This window comes from Chiloscyllium punctatum, chromosome 41 (assembly GCF_047496795.1).
Source record: "Chiloscyllium punctatum isolate Juve2018m chromosome 41, sChiPun1.3, whole genome shotgun sequence".
Taxonomy (NCBI): domain Eukaryota; kingdom Metazoa; phylum Chordata; class Chondrichthyes; order Orectolobiformes; family Hemiscylliidae; genus Chiloscyllium; species Chiloscyllium punctatum.
Window position 1 is genome coordinate 17,769,855 of NC_092779.1, and position 13,656 is coordinate 17,783,510.

General features: G+C 38.1%; 1 protein-coding gene across 3 annotated transcripts in view; it reads left to right on the forward strand.

Moving 5' to 3' along the window:
• Positions 1-13,656, forward strand: part of LOC140464885 (dnaJ homolog subfamily C member 13) — a 136,259-nt gene that overhangs the window by 72,968 nt on the left and 49,635 nt on the right. For all 3 annotated transcript variants that reach the window (XM_072560459.1, XM_072560457.1, XM_072560458.1), the window contains exons 26-34: positions 4,517-4,579; positions 4,749-4,850; positions 4,935-5,039; positions 5,852-6,054; positions 7,570-7,654; positions 7,768-7,922; positions 8,025-8,070; positions 10,371-10,525; positions 12,792-12,993. In XM_072560459.1, the coding sequence (XP_072416560.1) occupies positions 4,517-4,579; positions 4,749-4,850; positions 4,935-5,039; positions 5,852-6,054; positions 7,570-7,654; positions 7,768-7,922; positions 8,025-8,070; positions 10,371-10,525; positions 12,792-12,993 (1,116 nt within the window). The remainder of the gene's footprint in view (positions 1-4,516; positions 4,580-4,748; positions 4,851-4,934; positions 5,040-5,851; positions 6,055-7,569; positions 7,655-7,767; positions 7,923-8,024; positions 8,071-10,370; positions 10,526-12,791; positions 12,994-13,656) is intronic.

Here is a 13,656-nt window from a genome sequence, read left to right on the forward strand (position 1 = left end):
CAGAGACCCGGGTTCAATTCCCACCTGAGGCGATTGACTGTGTGGAGTTTGCACATTCTCCCCGTGTCTGCGTGGGTTTCCTCCCGGGTGCTCCGGTTTCCTCCCACGGTCCAAAGATGAATTGGCCATGCTAAATTGCCCGTAGTGTTAGGTAAGGGGTATGGGTGGGTTGCGCTTCGGTGGGGCGGTGTGGACTTGTTGGGCCGAAGGGCCTGTTTCCACACTGTAAGTAATCTAATCTTAAAAAAAAAATTCAAGAGAATCTGTCCTGGAAAAATGTCTAATAGAATGGAATTATAAAGTGAACTAGAAGCACTAGAGGTTCTTAAGTTTAAACAAGCAGAAGTTTCAGTTGGCTAGAAAACGAATTTTTGAACTGCTCCCAAAGGAAAGGAGTCATCACAAGGGCAGCTTTGGTCTGTGTTCCCTGGGGTTTGTCACCCACTGTGTGCCTCTTGCAAATGTGACAAACTGTCAGTCATAGTGGGTAGGTTGCCACAGCAAGTTCTTGGAGGGTAGATGGTGAGAAGATTTTTTTGCCCTCTGGGTTCGCATGCTAACTAAACCGTTGTCCATTTAGGGCTAAGATGAGAATAAATTTCTTCTCTTCAAAGGTGTATGAATTTGAAATTCTACTAAATCTGGATGCTTAGCTGTTGAGTATAATTCAAAATTGAAGGTGATAGATTTGTGTACACTTAGGGAATAGAGGGATATAAAGGTGGGAAGGTGGAGTTGAGGTAGCTGATTAGCATGATCTCAAATGGCAAAATAGGCTTGAAGGACCAAATGGCACTATGTCTTGTGCTCTTTCATCGGTGAATCACATTCCATGTTGACTAGAGTCAGGGAAGATGATTCGACTTTGAGCCATTTGACTTCTGTCACAATGAGCCCTCCATTGTCAGAAAATTGAAATCCAAATTTGTGCAACACTGTTCAGTGAAGCCTTATTTGCTTTAAATGTCATAAGCCAGTATGACAAAGGTTACAATGTAGACAGTATGTGCTGTATTGTAAAGACATTCTTATCTTTGCCTTGTTAATTACTTTGTGAAGAAAAGCACTGAGCTTTTTAAATACTAAAGCAAATCACTGATCAAATTTCAAAAAACAATGCCATCAATGATGGAAATCTGAATTAACAAAAAATACTGAGCAAGTCATTTATATGAATGATCTGGATGTGAACATAAGAGGTAGAGCTAGTAAGTTTGCAGAGAACCCCAAAATTGGAGGTGTAGTAGATAGCGAGGAAGGTTACCCCTGAGCACAATGGGATCTTGATCCGAGGGGCCAATGGGCTGAGGAGTGGCAGATGGAGTTTAATTCGGATAATTGTGAAGTGCTGCACTTTGGAAGGGCAAATCAGGACAGGACTTGTACACTTAATGTTATGGTCCTAGGGACGCTTGGCCTGGGCAAGTTGGACCAAAGGGTCTGTTTCTGTGCTGTACATCTGACTCTGACTCCCAGTAAGATCGTGGAGAGAGAAAATAGGTTAGCTGTTCAGGTCAGTTATCTATCTTCAGAATATACTAGAGATGAACTGTTTTACTGCAAACCAAGTTAGATAAGAAATGATGGGTCCAAAGGAGGTCTAATAGCTGTCTAGTAAATGGAGGCAACCATGGGAAATGTAACATAGATAGAAAAGCAACCCCCCATAGGCAGGAATGACAGGAGAAAGCTGAGTAGACCTTTGGGACTGTAGGCCTGCATGTTCTCCAATCTCTGCAGATATGGTGTCATCAGTCTCCTTTGTCAGCAGGTGCCTTCTGAGAGAAAATGGATAGTTAAAAGGGTTAAGTTATGGCTGTTAAATTCAATGCTATTGTTGCAGAAGGCTGTGGTGTTTAAGGAAGATGTTACTTTCTCCAGCTTGCAGTGCACTTCTCTTGAATAGGATCAGATTGAGAGATCAGAATAGAAGTGGGACCCCTCCTTTTATTCTGTAGAAACCTTATTACCATCTTTTATTTTTGCACTGTCACCATAACCATTTAATTATATTTGCCCTCCAGCCCATCACAGACCTCTGTCTCTGTTTTCGTGACTCTCAATATGCTTTGGGAAATCTGGAGCATCTCTCGATTGTGATGTATGGTCAATGACCTGAAATGTTTCCTTCTCCATTTGCTGCCTGGCCTGCTGAGTATTTCCAGCATTTTCTGTTATTTTTGAAAATAAAAAGATTGACATTCCCCACACCTGCATCCGGTAATGCTATAGATTTGACACTTGGCTAGTGTGATGGCAGAGTTTCATTCAAAACCTATTTATATAGTGGCATCGCTAGAATTGAACATTAAGTGCTTCACAGGACAATTTTGAAACAAAGTATGACAGCAAGCCATATGAGAGATTTCATCCAATGACTAAAGCTTGGTCAAAGGGATTGTCTTTTATAGGTGGTGAGGGAGAGAAAGAGGAGTAGAGAGGACGCCCCAAACTTGGGCCTTGACAAACAAAGGTTTGGCCACCGCTGTTGCAGCAATTAAAACTCTGGATGTATGGGAGATGAGAATTGGAGTGCAGTGTATCAGGGGATTATGGTGCTGGATCAGTTTACAGATGGGGGAAGGGGTGAGGACACTTGGAGACATTTGAGAACAAGAATAAGAATTTTGAAATGAAGACTTTTTGCTTGACTGGGAGTCAGGATGGTGAGTGTACAGGGGTGATAAGGGGACAAGAATTGGTCTGAGTTGAGACAATTCAGCGCATTGGGTGGCTGCAAGTGTAGAGTTCAGAATATCGGATACCAGTCAGAAATGCAACAGAACAGTCAAATCTAGAAATAATAAGTCTTGAACAAAATGATCAGCTGCAAATGAGCTGAGCAATGTAAATCTTGATGATAGAGATGGAAACAAGCATCTTTAGTAATGGGATAAATGAGTTTTTCATTTTAAGTGATATTCTTCATGGACCCAATTTCAAAACAGCATGAATTAACGTCTGTGGTATGCTGCTCTGTCTAGTGATCTAATGATGTGAATTTGAAATGAGTTGAATTTTGAAATGGCTGGCCGAGCCCATGCTTTTAGTACTAGAAGGAAAAATACCTTCTAATTCCTTGTGGGATGTTTTTTCAAATTGGGCATTTTCAACTGAAACTTTAGCCTCTTAATGTACTGATTTACTAACACTTCTAATCTAGTTTAAGTGCTAAGTGCATGAAACAGTGTTTTACATAAGTAAATTTATTAGTTGTCATCCTGAAATGCAGTACCTCTGCCATGTTTAGAGGGAAGAGATGTGTATGAATAATTTAGTATTATTTCCCGTTGGGAGTGTGACTCTGGATTGGACAATGTTATAAATCGGTACAGTAATGGCTGATTTTGTTCCCCTCCCCACCATTCTATCAAGATCAGCAGACACAGGAAAACTACAAAACATGAGCATCACTTTCGCACTGTTTGAGTGGAATATGGCTGGAATGTTCTGCGCATGACATCTGATGACCTTTTGCATTCTGAGAACATATGGCAGCCATGCATCCTACTTTCAGCTCGTGGATTTCTTTTTGCTGGGTTTTTGCATTCCTATTAAATATGAGGAGTGAATCTTCAGGCTGGACCTCTTACCTAGATTAAACCAAAACCCAATTCAGTAGATGAAGTTGTCTGGACATGTTTCATGGCAGCATTTACAAGCAAGTTATTGAGCTTCGGCAATGCAAGACCAGAAAGTTGACTTGTAGCTGTGCCCTTGTTAAGTACCTACCCTTTCTGTTATGCCAGTCGTCCAAAGAGTCAGAGCCGAGGCTAAGGAAACTAATTTTCTTAGCAATGACCTTAGAAATACAAGATGGTCTCTAAATTTCATTTGACAAGTCAAAATATTGAATGGAACAATAGAAAGAAGCAGGAGCCCAAACCCAGTTACTTTGCAGTGAAGAAAACAATTGAAATAATGGGTGTTCATGTTTTGGAAGTGGAGCAAAAGATGATATAAGTACTTATTTAAATTGACCACCACTGATTGTCCTAAATATTTCTCTTTAATGCATCAGTTAATTTTAAGTGCACTGAATTTCATAAATAGACTACTGTATAGATCTTGACTTTCATCACCCCTGCTCCCAACCCTGCATTAGCTTACCAGAACCAGTTAATTATATTATTGTCACCATATGTTCTTGAAGCTATTTGTTTGTTTGTTACTATATTTGTGTGTGAATGCTAATTGTTCTGCTCCCTAGTCTTTTCTGTTGGAATTCCATGTGATCGTGTATAATTAAGATTAATTATTAATAGATGTAATTTGCAGTTTGAGGTATAAATTAACCTAGCCAACTCCTGCTTGAGCGAGGCATATTGTTATTTAAATTTTATTTGAACTGCTCATTCTGCTTAGTTTGTGAATAATAGAACAATATAAACTAAGGCAATTTAATTATGTTTTATGCAAAGTAGTTGTCAGAACTTAATCCTTCAATTAGGCTTTATTGAAGTGTTGATCAAGATTTCATCCACAGTAAATTACAGCCAATAATCTTGTTTTACAGTGTACAGACAAACTGGAGAGAGACAGACTTATTCTTTTTCTAAACAAACTGATTCTTAACAAGGTGAGAAAGTATCTAATTTTGAAAATGTCACTTGGCTTTTTAAAGAAAACCTTGAATTGTTTTTGTGCAAGTTGATTGCTTATGGGCTATGATGTTTTGTAACTGCATTAAATAATCAATGTAATCCAAATCATTGGATTGAACATCTGGAAACTATAATTTGTTGCAGAAAAATGTTAAGGAAATCATGGATTCTACTGGCGTGAAAATCCTTGTGGACTTGCTTACTCTTGCACATCTCCATACAAGCAGAGCTACTGTTCCATTGCAGGTATGCATGATTGGTTAATTTGCAAACATGTTTTGAAAATGTGTGAAGTGTTTGAGAAATCATGCTGGTAATGTTTATTTTCAGAGCAATGTTATTGAAGCATCACCTGATATGAAGAGAGAAAGTGAAAAAGAATGGTACTTTGGAAATGCAGATAAAGAGAGACTCGGTCCTTACAGTTTTGAAGAGGTATGTCGTACTGATCTCTCAAATGCCTATCATGTCTGAATCTTAACTGTAGTCACATTCTTAACGCTGATGTAAATTCTTTACAACTTCGTCATAGTACAGTGATTGCTCCTTGGGGGTTTCCTATACAAGGTAAATAAATGTTGCTGCACTCGTTTTGAATGTGAGCGTGTTGATTCCTGACCTAATACCATGTGTTTTCAAAAGCACTTGGCTCCCTTCGGCACTAGTTGCAAGAAAATTGAACCAGCTGAGGAATTTGTCTTGTTCCAGTATTTATAATTTTCATGAATATTTTCTTAAGCACATTTAAAGGGAAAAAACTAGTTAATAAAGGTGCTTAAAATTCATTTTTTAATGTTTTACCTCTTGGAAGTCTTTCTCTTTCTCTTTGACACATTTTCCCCTTGTTTTGGCACTCGAGGTAAATTGTCGTGACTTAGCATAGCACTTTTTTTTGTTACAATCCGTGTACTACTGCTTGATGTTTTGATTAGATATTTAAAGTTTAAATAACTTGTTAATTAACTTTTGTGTTAAATAACTTAGAGCTGGTTGAGTTCTAAAGGGCCTGACTGCTCTCTTGAGCTAATGTCAGCTGCTGAAGAAACAATCAAAAGGAAGCCACAATAGTGTCAGTTGAGGTGTTTAAGTGTTTGTGAAGGCAGTGCCCTCCCTCCTGCTTCTTCTCTGAATTGTCCATGCAACTGGATTTTGTTATTTTTCAAAACCATGAACCCTAACTTAAGTCACCGCTTGTCAGCATTGTGTTTTTGTTGTCACAGATTTAAACAATATATTTTCTGACCTAGATGCAAGAATTCTGGAAAAACGGTGTATTGACGCCAAAGACTCGTTGTTGGGCACAGGGCATGGATGGCTGGCGGGCACTTCAGGCAATTCCGCAGCTGAAATGGTGTCTTTTAGCTCATGGACAGGCTGTGCTGAATGAGACTGACCTTGCTACTCTTATTCTTAACATGCTTATTACCATGTGTGAATATTACCCCAGCAGGTATGGAGGTATCTTCATTTGACCTTTTATTTTAGAGAATTTATTTAGAAGAGCACAGACCTAGTTATCAAAATTAATGGTCATAGGTACGGGAGGAATTAAAATTTATGATTGCAAGATATCCAATTGGGTAAGCAGAGTTATTAAGAATAGAGACTGAAGCAGGAATAAATGCAGGGAAAGTCACCTGATAAATGTGAAGTAATAGTGGCATAAATATTCTCCTAAAGTGATATTTTTGAATGATGGAACAGAAATATGGCTGTACATAAATGAAAAATATAAACTGATTAATTGAGAGACTATTTTTCAAGGTTTTATAAAGAATTTAAATGTAAAAGTGATGTCATGTTGATAATGTTAGTTAAATCCTAGTTGTTATATTGAATGATGGTCGAAGCACTTTATACTTTGGTAAGATATATCGTTTGAGAAGAAATAAAGATTAATTGCAAGAATACGATTAGTTATAGTTATGCCAAAAAACCTAGAAATTGGAGCTTGAGAATGTTGATGGGAACTGATATAGATATTAGAATATTGAAAGTTTGTGATGATAAACCCATTGAAATAGTTTTGCTAATCAGCAGAAAATGTTTGCTTTTGTTACATTTCATGACCACCACACCATCACAAGATTCTATACCCAGTGAAGGATTTTTGAAGTGTATTGTTGTCATTTTAGATAACATGGCTGTCAATGGGCATATAGCCACCTTCAGCCAGAAGTGCCAGCATATTTTCATTGTAGTTGATTGTTATGCTGTGTTGATTTTCAAGTATCTCTGGTTCCCTCTGTCTCTGTTTTGAGAGAAAATGTGCCCAGTCTTCTGTGTTAAAGTCTATTACCATTCTGACTCCCACCTTTTTAGTGTATTTTCATTTATGCTATATGGTTCTGTGTTTGCTCCGAGTTGTGGACCATAATTACATTTTATTGAGACGAATGCTAAATTGCTCTCGTGTCTGGAAAAGAGCTCTCGTTTTGATTTTTCTATTGCAAAGTTTTTCTTTTTATTCGTTTGGGCTGAACCCGGTCAGGTTAGAAAAATGTTTCTGTTGATAGACTTCTGCAGTTTGTGGAGGGAAGTGTTTTTTGTTTTGAGAATTGCCATAAGTTGTGAAAGAGACACTGATGACAAAATTGTGTGAACAGGTAGTGGGGAGCTGGGCTTTAGGTGAAAGTGATTGCCACACAGTAATTATATTACGCATGAATGTATTCTTCAGCTGTGCTAGTGATATGACAGGGGGGGAAAAAAAGCAGCCAAATATTGGCAATTGATGTTACTGCTTGTGGGAAACTTGAATAGCAAGTTAGTTATCAATTTTAAAGTTGTTTAAATAGGCATCAACAATGTTACCAACATAAAGCTGAAGATAAAGACAAAGGACAACTGGAGAATTTTCATGTCTCTGAAAATACTTTAAGTGATGCTGTAATATAAGTTATATACCACAATATTTGTAAACTGTATTTATGCTTAAGAATGTCAAATGCTTTTCGTATTTCAGGGATCAAGACAATGCAATTATCAGACCCCTACCCAGAATTAAGCGGCTGCTTACAGACAATACATGCCTCTCTCACATTGTTCAGGTACCCAGTTGTTTTTTCAAACAGTTCCATCTTTTTGTTTCAACCTGTTGAGCAAAATTAAACTGAGAGAATATTGATTTGCATTGGTTCACTAAATCATCTTTTTATTTTAGCTTTTGGTTACTTTTGATCCCATTCTGGTTGAGAAAGTTGCCAACTTGTTGCACCATGTGATGCAAGACAACCCGCAGTTACCTCGCCTTTATTTAACTGGTGTATTTTTCTTTATAATGATGTACACGGGTTCCAATGTGCTTCCAATTGCAAGGTAGGAGCATTATCGAACATTCTGCTAACAGGAAAAGAATATTGTTCTGTGTTTTTTTGATCTGGTCTGCAAAACTCAATGAAACTTTTTTCTCCTATTTAGGTTTTTGAAGTATACTCATCTGAAACAGGCATTCAGATCAGAAGAGGTTAGTATAAAATAAATTGCTTAGTGATTCAAGCTGCAGCCCCTCATGTGTGATTCATGTTTCAATCAATTTTTCGTTTCTGTATTATTCCTTTTATATGAACTCGTGTTCAATCATTGCATTGTCTGCAGTTTATACTTAGTCTTTGCATAGTTAGTTGTCTTGTTTCAAGATATCAACTAGACTGTTATGTGGGGAAGTAAAAATCTTGGTTGCTGAGCTTTCCTCATTTTCCAGCCCTTGTGCTTCAGTGTAATTGCATCCTAATGCTGCTCTATTTCATAATGTGTGTGTGTGTGTGATCTTTAAGGGGCATGTAACAACTAATATAAACAATAGAATACATTTCTTCAATTGGCAGTATAATTATAAAACTTGGCATTATTACTTGAAACCCTTAACTTTGTTTTATGCTACATAGTGCTATAATTATTGATCAAAATCTATTTTTGTGCATCTTTCTTACCAGCATGAATAAAACCATCAAAGCTAGTTTAGTCTGGGTAACTAAATTGCATCTTAAAGGACCTTTTCTAAGGTGGCATTTGTTACCAGCTTCTATTTCATGACCAATCTGAACCTGTTTACTGTTACATCCATGGTACCCACAAGTCCTCAAAACATTTTTAAAACCATGTTTCTATTATTCCCACCATATCATATTCTACATGGCTGTTTGTGCTTGTACCTCACCAACCTTATTTATTACTGTTTTAGATAATTTATTTCCCTTATCTTCCTCCTTTCACCCATACCACCTGATATGGTGGTACCACCTTCTGTTGTAGTACCCAACATTCACTCCTTTCATGCACGTTATCCCTCTCTTCTATTTTTGCATTTGGATTCCCATTTCTCCTGCTATATAGGTGAACGTCCTTGTGCAAGCATTGCTCCCAGTCCTGTTGAGCTGCAACGTAAGCCTTTGACTATGTTCTTCCTGCCAGGAGCGAGTCTCCCAGATCCCAAGAATATGAAGCCTACCCTCTTGAACTAGGCCTCTATCCACACTTTAATCCTTCCTATTTTTCCTGTTCTATGTACATTGCAATATGGCACTGGGCGTAATTCAGAGTTTACTATAAAACTCTGTTTTGCTACTTGACTCCTAAAAGTCTCACTGCAGGACCACAATATTTGCTTGTTATATATTGTTAATCAGAGAGGTATTATAATTTCCGGCTCAGTTTATTGCACCTGCAACGGTGATCACTTTTTATACATGGAATGTACCATGCAGGTCTTCTGATGGATACTGAACTACTTGTCTGTCCCCTAACTGTTTGCTTGTTGGTGCTATGATCTAGACTGCATTCCTTAAAGATCCAATGTTGAGTAGCAGATTGAGAACAGCACAAACCCTGAAGCGTCCTGTCTTGTCCTCTGGTTGGCCATCCGGTTAATATCCTGAAGATGCCCCCACACTCATGTGCACATGTTTCTGGTGTCAGGACCTGGAATGTGGCATCTTGGAAACGTGCAGCCTCCCTTATGTAATCACTCCAGCTGCTTCTCCGACTTTGGAAGCCCTGAACTCGAGCAGCTGGCGAAACTTCCTACACAAGTAGCTAAGCTAGTCCCCGAAGGCATCTCAAGTCCTGACATTGTGATGTGAAACAAATTTGCAAGGAATGATCCTGGCTGCCTGCTTGTGATCTTAACAAAAAAATCCTCCACTTGGATGAGACCTGGTACAACAGTGTCTAGGATACTTTTGGGTCAATGTTATATGTGCTCCTGAAGTAGGACTTGGGATTTTGACTATCGTTTCTTCGCGTTACCTGTATTTTCTTTGTTTAATGCTATGACCGTTAGATTATTCCTTTGTAATCTATTAATTGATTCCACTTCTTAACTTGGTAATTTTTAAGATCCAAACAGTATTGATCATGGTGCCCATTGATCATAGCAATTATGTATTCCAGTACTATTTCTAAATGACTTAAAAGCAAAATATTTCCGATGCTGCGAGTCTGAAACAAATGCAGAGAATGCTAGTGAAACTCAGCTGATCTGTCAGTATCTGTGGAGAGAGACACACAGTTAATGTTCCAAGTCTGATATGACTTATTTTGGCACTGTTCTGTAGCTCTGAATAAGTCATTTTGGAATCAAGGTTAATTCTCTATTTCTGTCTTCGCAGATGCTGCCAGAATTCCTGAGTTTCTCTAATATATGGTGTATGTTCACTGTTCATATGAGTGTGTTTAAACCCATTCTAGCATTTGTCAATTCTAGGCACAAACCATGTAAGCATGTTATATTTGCCATTTCCATCATTCTGTCTCCATTCTTTGCAGGCAAAAGGACAAGATCTAGTACAACGGAGTGTGCTGGGCCACATTTTACCTGAAGCAATGGTCTGTTACTTAGAAAATTATGAGCCTGAAAAGTTTTCTGAGATTTTCCTAGGTGAATTTGATACTCCAGAAGCAATTTGGAGCAATGAAATGAGGTATTAACTTAATTTCCTTTGCTGTCTAATCCATGAGTTTTCCTAATCATCTATCAATATTTTGAACTTGAAAATGTTGCTGAGTTGAAGCTTCTAAAATAAATTTTAGAAACCAATGCTTGGGACAAATGAGCATATTTCTAAGCGTTTGACAAATGAAGGCCAAGTCTCAATATCCGATGGCAGTTTCATCAGGATGAGACAAATTCATTGGTAGCTTGGGCTAGTTATTTTAGTTATTCTGAACAATGTCAATATATCCAAAATTCTAGTGCAAGCAACTTCCTAATACTTGATCAAGGAATCTTTTAATTAGCTTTTGCTTTCTGTAATCTGTCTGTCATAAATACTAACGCATCACAGTTCAGAATAACTTGGATTGAGTCAGCTCACTGGTTGGAACTGTAAATGTCTAGAGAGTGATCTTTAGTGTCCAAAGTATTGACACCAGATCCTTTTCATTACTCTGTAGCAATGCATCCTCCTCACAACCTTGTGTCTTCTCGCCTGCGTATGGTGCAATAATAGCTAAAGCCAACTGAACCCTTTCTAGTCTGGCACATTCCTTGATGCTGAGCAGATTTCTTTAGTATTTCTCTTCAGTAATTTTCTTATTGCCCCTATCCTAACTTGTTTATAGTTGGTTCTTAGTTTTATGATCATAAATTTTACATCTCTCATTCTTAATCTGCTCTTCCATGGGCATGAGATTCAGGGTAAAACCTACTGTCACACTTGCACCTATGTTATGCTTATTGGCAAGCAGGGTCTACTTTACAATTATTTAGCAGTTCAATATAGTAAATGATTGTTTTACCTTGTCCTATTGAAGCATTGTTTCCCAAAAGTAGGAATGTCCTGTTCATGTTGCCTTGATCACTTGTTGGAGCTTTGAACTTAAGCTGGCATCACTTTCCAATAATGTAATATTTGGTGTTTATTAGTGTGTTCAGCTATTTTGTTTTCACATCTCTCCAATCTACCAAGCATATTTTCCAGTGTGAGATAACTTGAATATTGTGATAGTGAAAAGTAGTTCTATCCAGGATACTCAGGAATTCAGTACTTTCAGCATTTTATCAGGTCACTTGGAAAAAATCTTAATCTAGCCCTTCTGAATTGGTTTGGAAAGTTGCAAGAAGATTCATGACAGAAGAAATCTTTTGGAACTGATGGAAAAGGAGCATTAAGTCTCAAAACCATTTGAGTCTCGGATAGCACAGTGCATTAGGTTTTCGTTTTTAACCTCTCTCTAGTATGAGATTGCATTTAGGTTAGTTTAGATTGATTCCCTGCAGTGTGGAAACAGGCCCTTCGGCCCAACAAGTTCACACTGACACCCCCCCCCCCCCCCCCCCCCCCCTGCCGAAGAGCAACTTACCCCCCTCTTACTAATACACCTAACACTATGGGCAATTTAGCATGGCCAATTCACCTGACCTGCACATCTTTGGACTGTGGGAGGAAACCGGAGCACCCAGAGGAAACCCATGCAGACACTGGGAGAATGTGCAAACTCCACACAGACAGTCGCCCAAGGCTAGAATCGAGCCTGGGATCGTGGTGCTGTGAGGCAGTAGTGCTAACCACTGAGCCACCGTGACATCCTGTTAATAAGCTGATACACTTCAGTTTCTTCTAATTTCAAAGGATTCGATATGAAATCTTCTAGACAGTTTTATAGTTCCTAGTGGCCCACGGCAGCACAACACTGTCTCTAATTTACTTTTCTTTTATGTAGGCAACATTGGAATGTGAAGCCAATGTCACGCTAGTGCAATGAGACCTAATCTTCTATGCTCTGATACCACAGGAAGTTTTAATTTCATGTAACTGTACAACAACAGAGTTTAAAATTGGTTGTGGGTGTTTTGGACTACCTAAAATGGGAGTGTTAGATTACATGCTACCAGCATCTCTCACTTAGAGCTTGAAATGTATAAAGCTCTGAGTGCATGTTAAAAGCTGCTTGGGTATGAAATGTAAAACCAGGTACACAATACTGAGTGAGTCAGGCATCAACTGTAAAGAAAGGACAAATGTTAACCTTTACAGGTATAAACCTTCATTTAACATGTTTTTTAAACTATTGCTGCATGAGCATTTTCAATTCATTGTTTTATTTGTAGTTTTTCAAAGTCTGCATTTGTTTGGTTTTAAGATGCAGTGTATGTTGGTCAACTGGAATTAACTTTGGATGGCAGTACTGTGGATAAAAGTGTCAACTGTCTGAGATTTAACCAGTCATTTTTTTTTTTTATGATAGGCGTTTGACGATTGAGAAGATTGCTGCCCATTTGGCAGATTTTACGCCACGCCTGCAAAGTAACACCAGAGCACTGTACCAATATTGCCCCATTCCTGCCATCAGCTATCCCCAACTAGAGAATGAGCTCTTCTGTAACATCTACTATCTTAAACATCTCTGTGATGCAACACGTTTCCCTGACTGGCCGATAAAAGATCCAGTAAGTTTACTGATATAACTTGTCTCTCAGGATCAATTTCTTTTAAGCAAAATTGGTCAAGATAGTGTCAGAAAACCTTGAAGTATGTTTCTCCATAAAACATTTGCAAATGGGAAACACTCCAGCTATATTGCTTATGATATAGATTAATGCTTTTTTCATTGGCAGGTTGAAATTGTCATCTTTTAGGGCTTTTATTCCCTTTTTCGCTCCTAAATGTGATGGGTGCAGCCTTGAACTGTCATTGTATTTGTCACGAAGGCACTTCATTAATGTTTAGGGACTTCCAGATTTGTAACTTAAACTGTGATGTGTTAAGGTTAGGATGTTATGTGATTGTGGGAATGATGTTCCCATATAGCCGAACAGAATAGTAATTTATTACCACTTGGTCTCATCCCCTTCACACTGGAGATTATGGATTTGAGTGTGATTTGTTTTTATCCTTGGTTTTCCTGTATTTCAATTCTATGCAATTCTGGTTTGCACTGAAACACCACATAAATTTCAGGTGACCAAGCTGATTAATTTTCAAGGAGCAACATCCTATTTTGATCTTATTATTTCTGATCAGATTCCTACCACTGTGCAGTTTGTTTCTTACCTAAACCTTTTAATGGTTTTCATGAAATGGTGTAGATATTCTCTTAACACAATAAATCT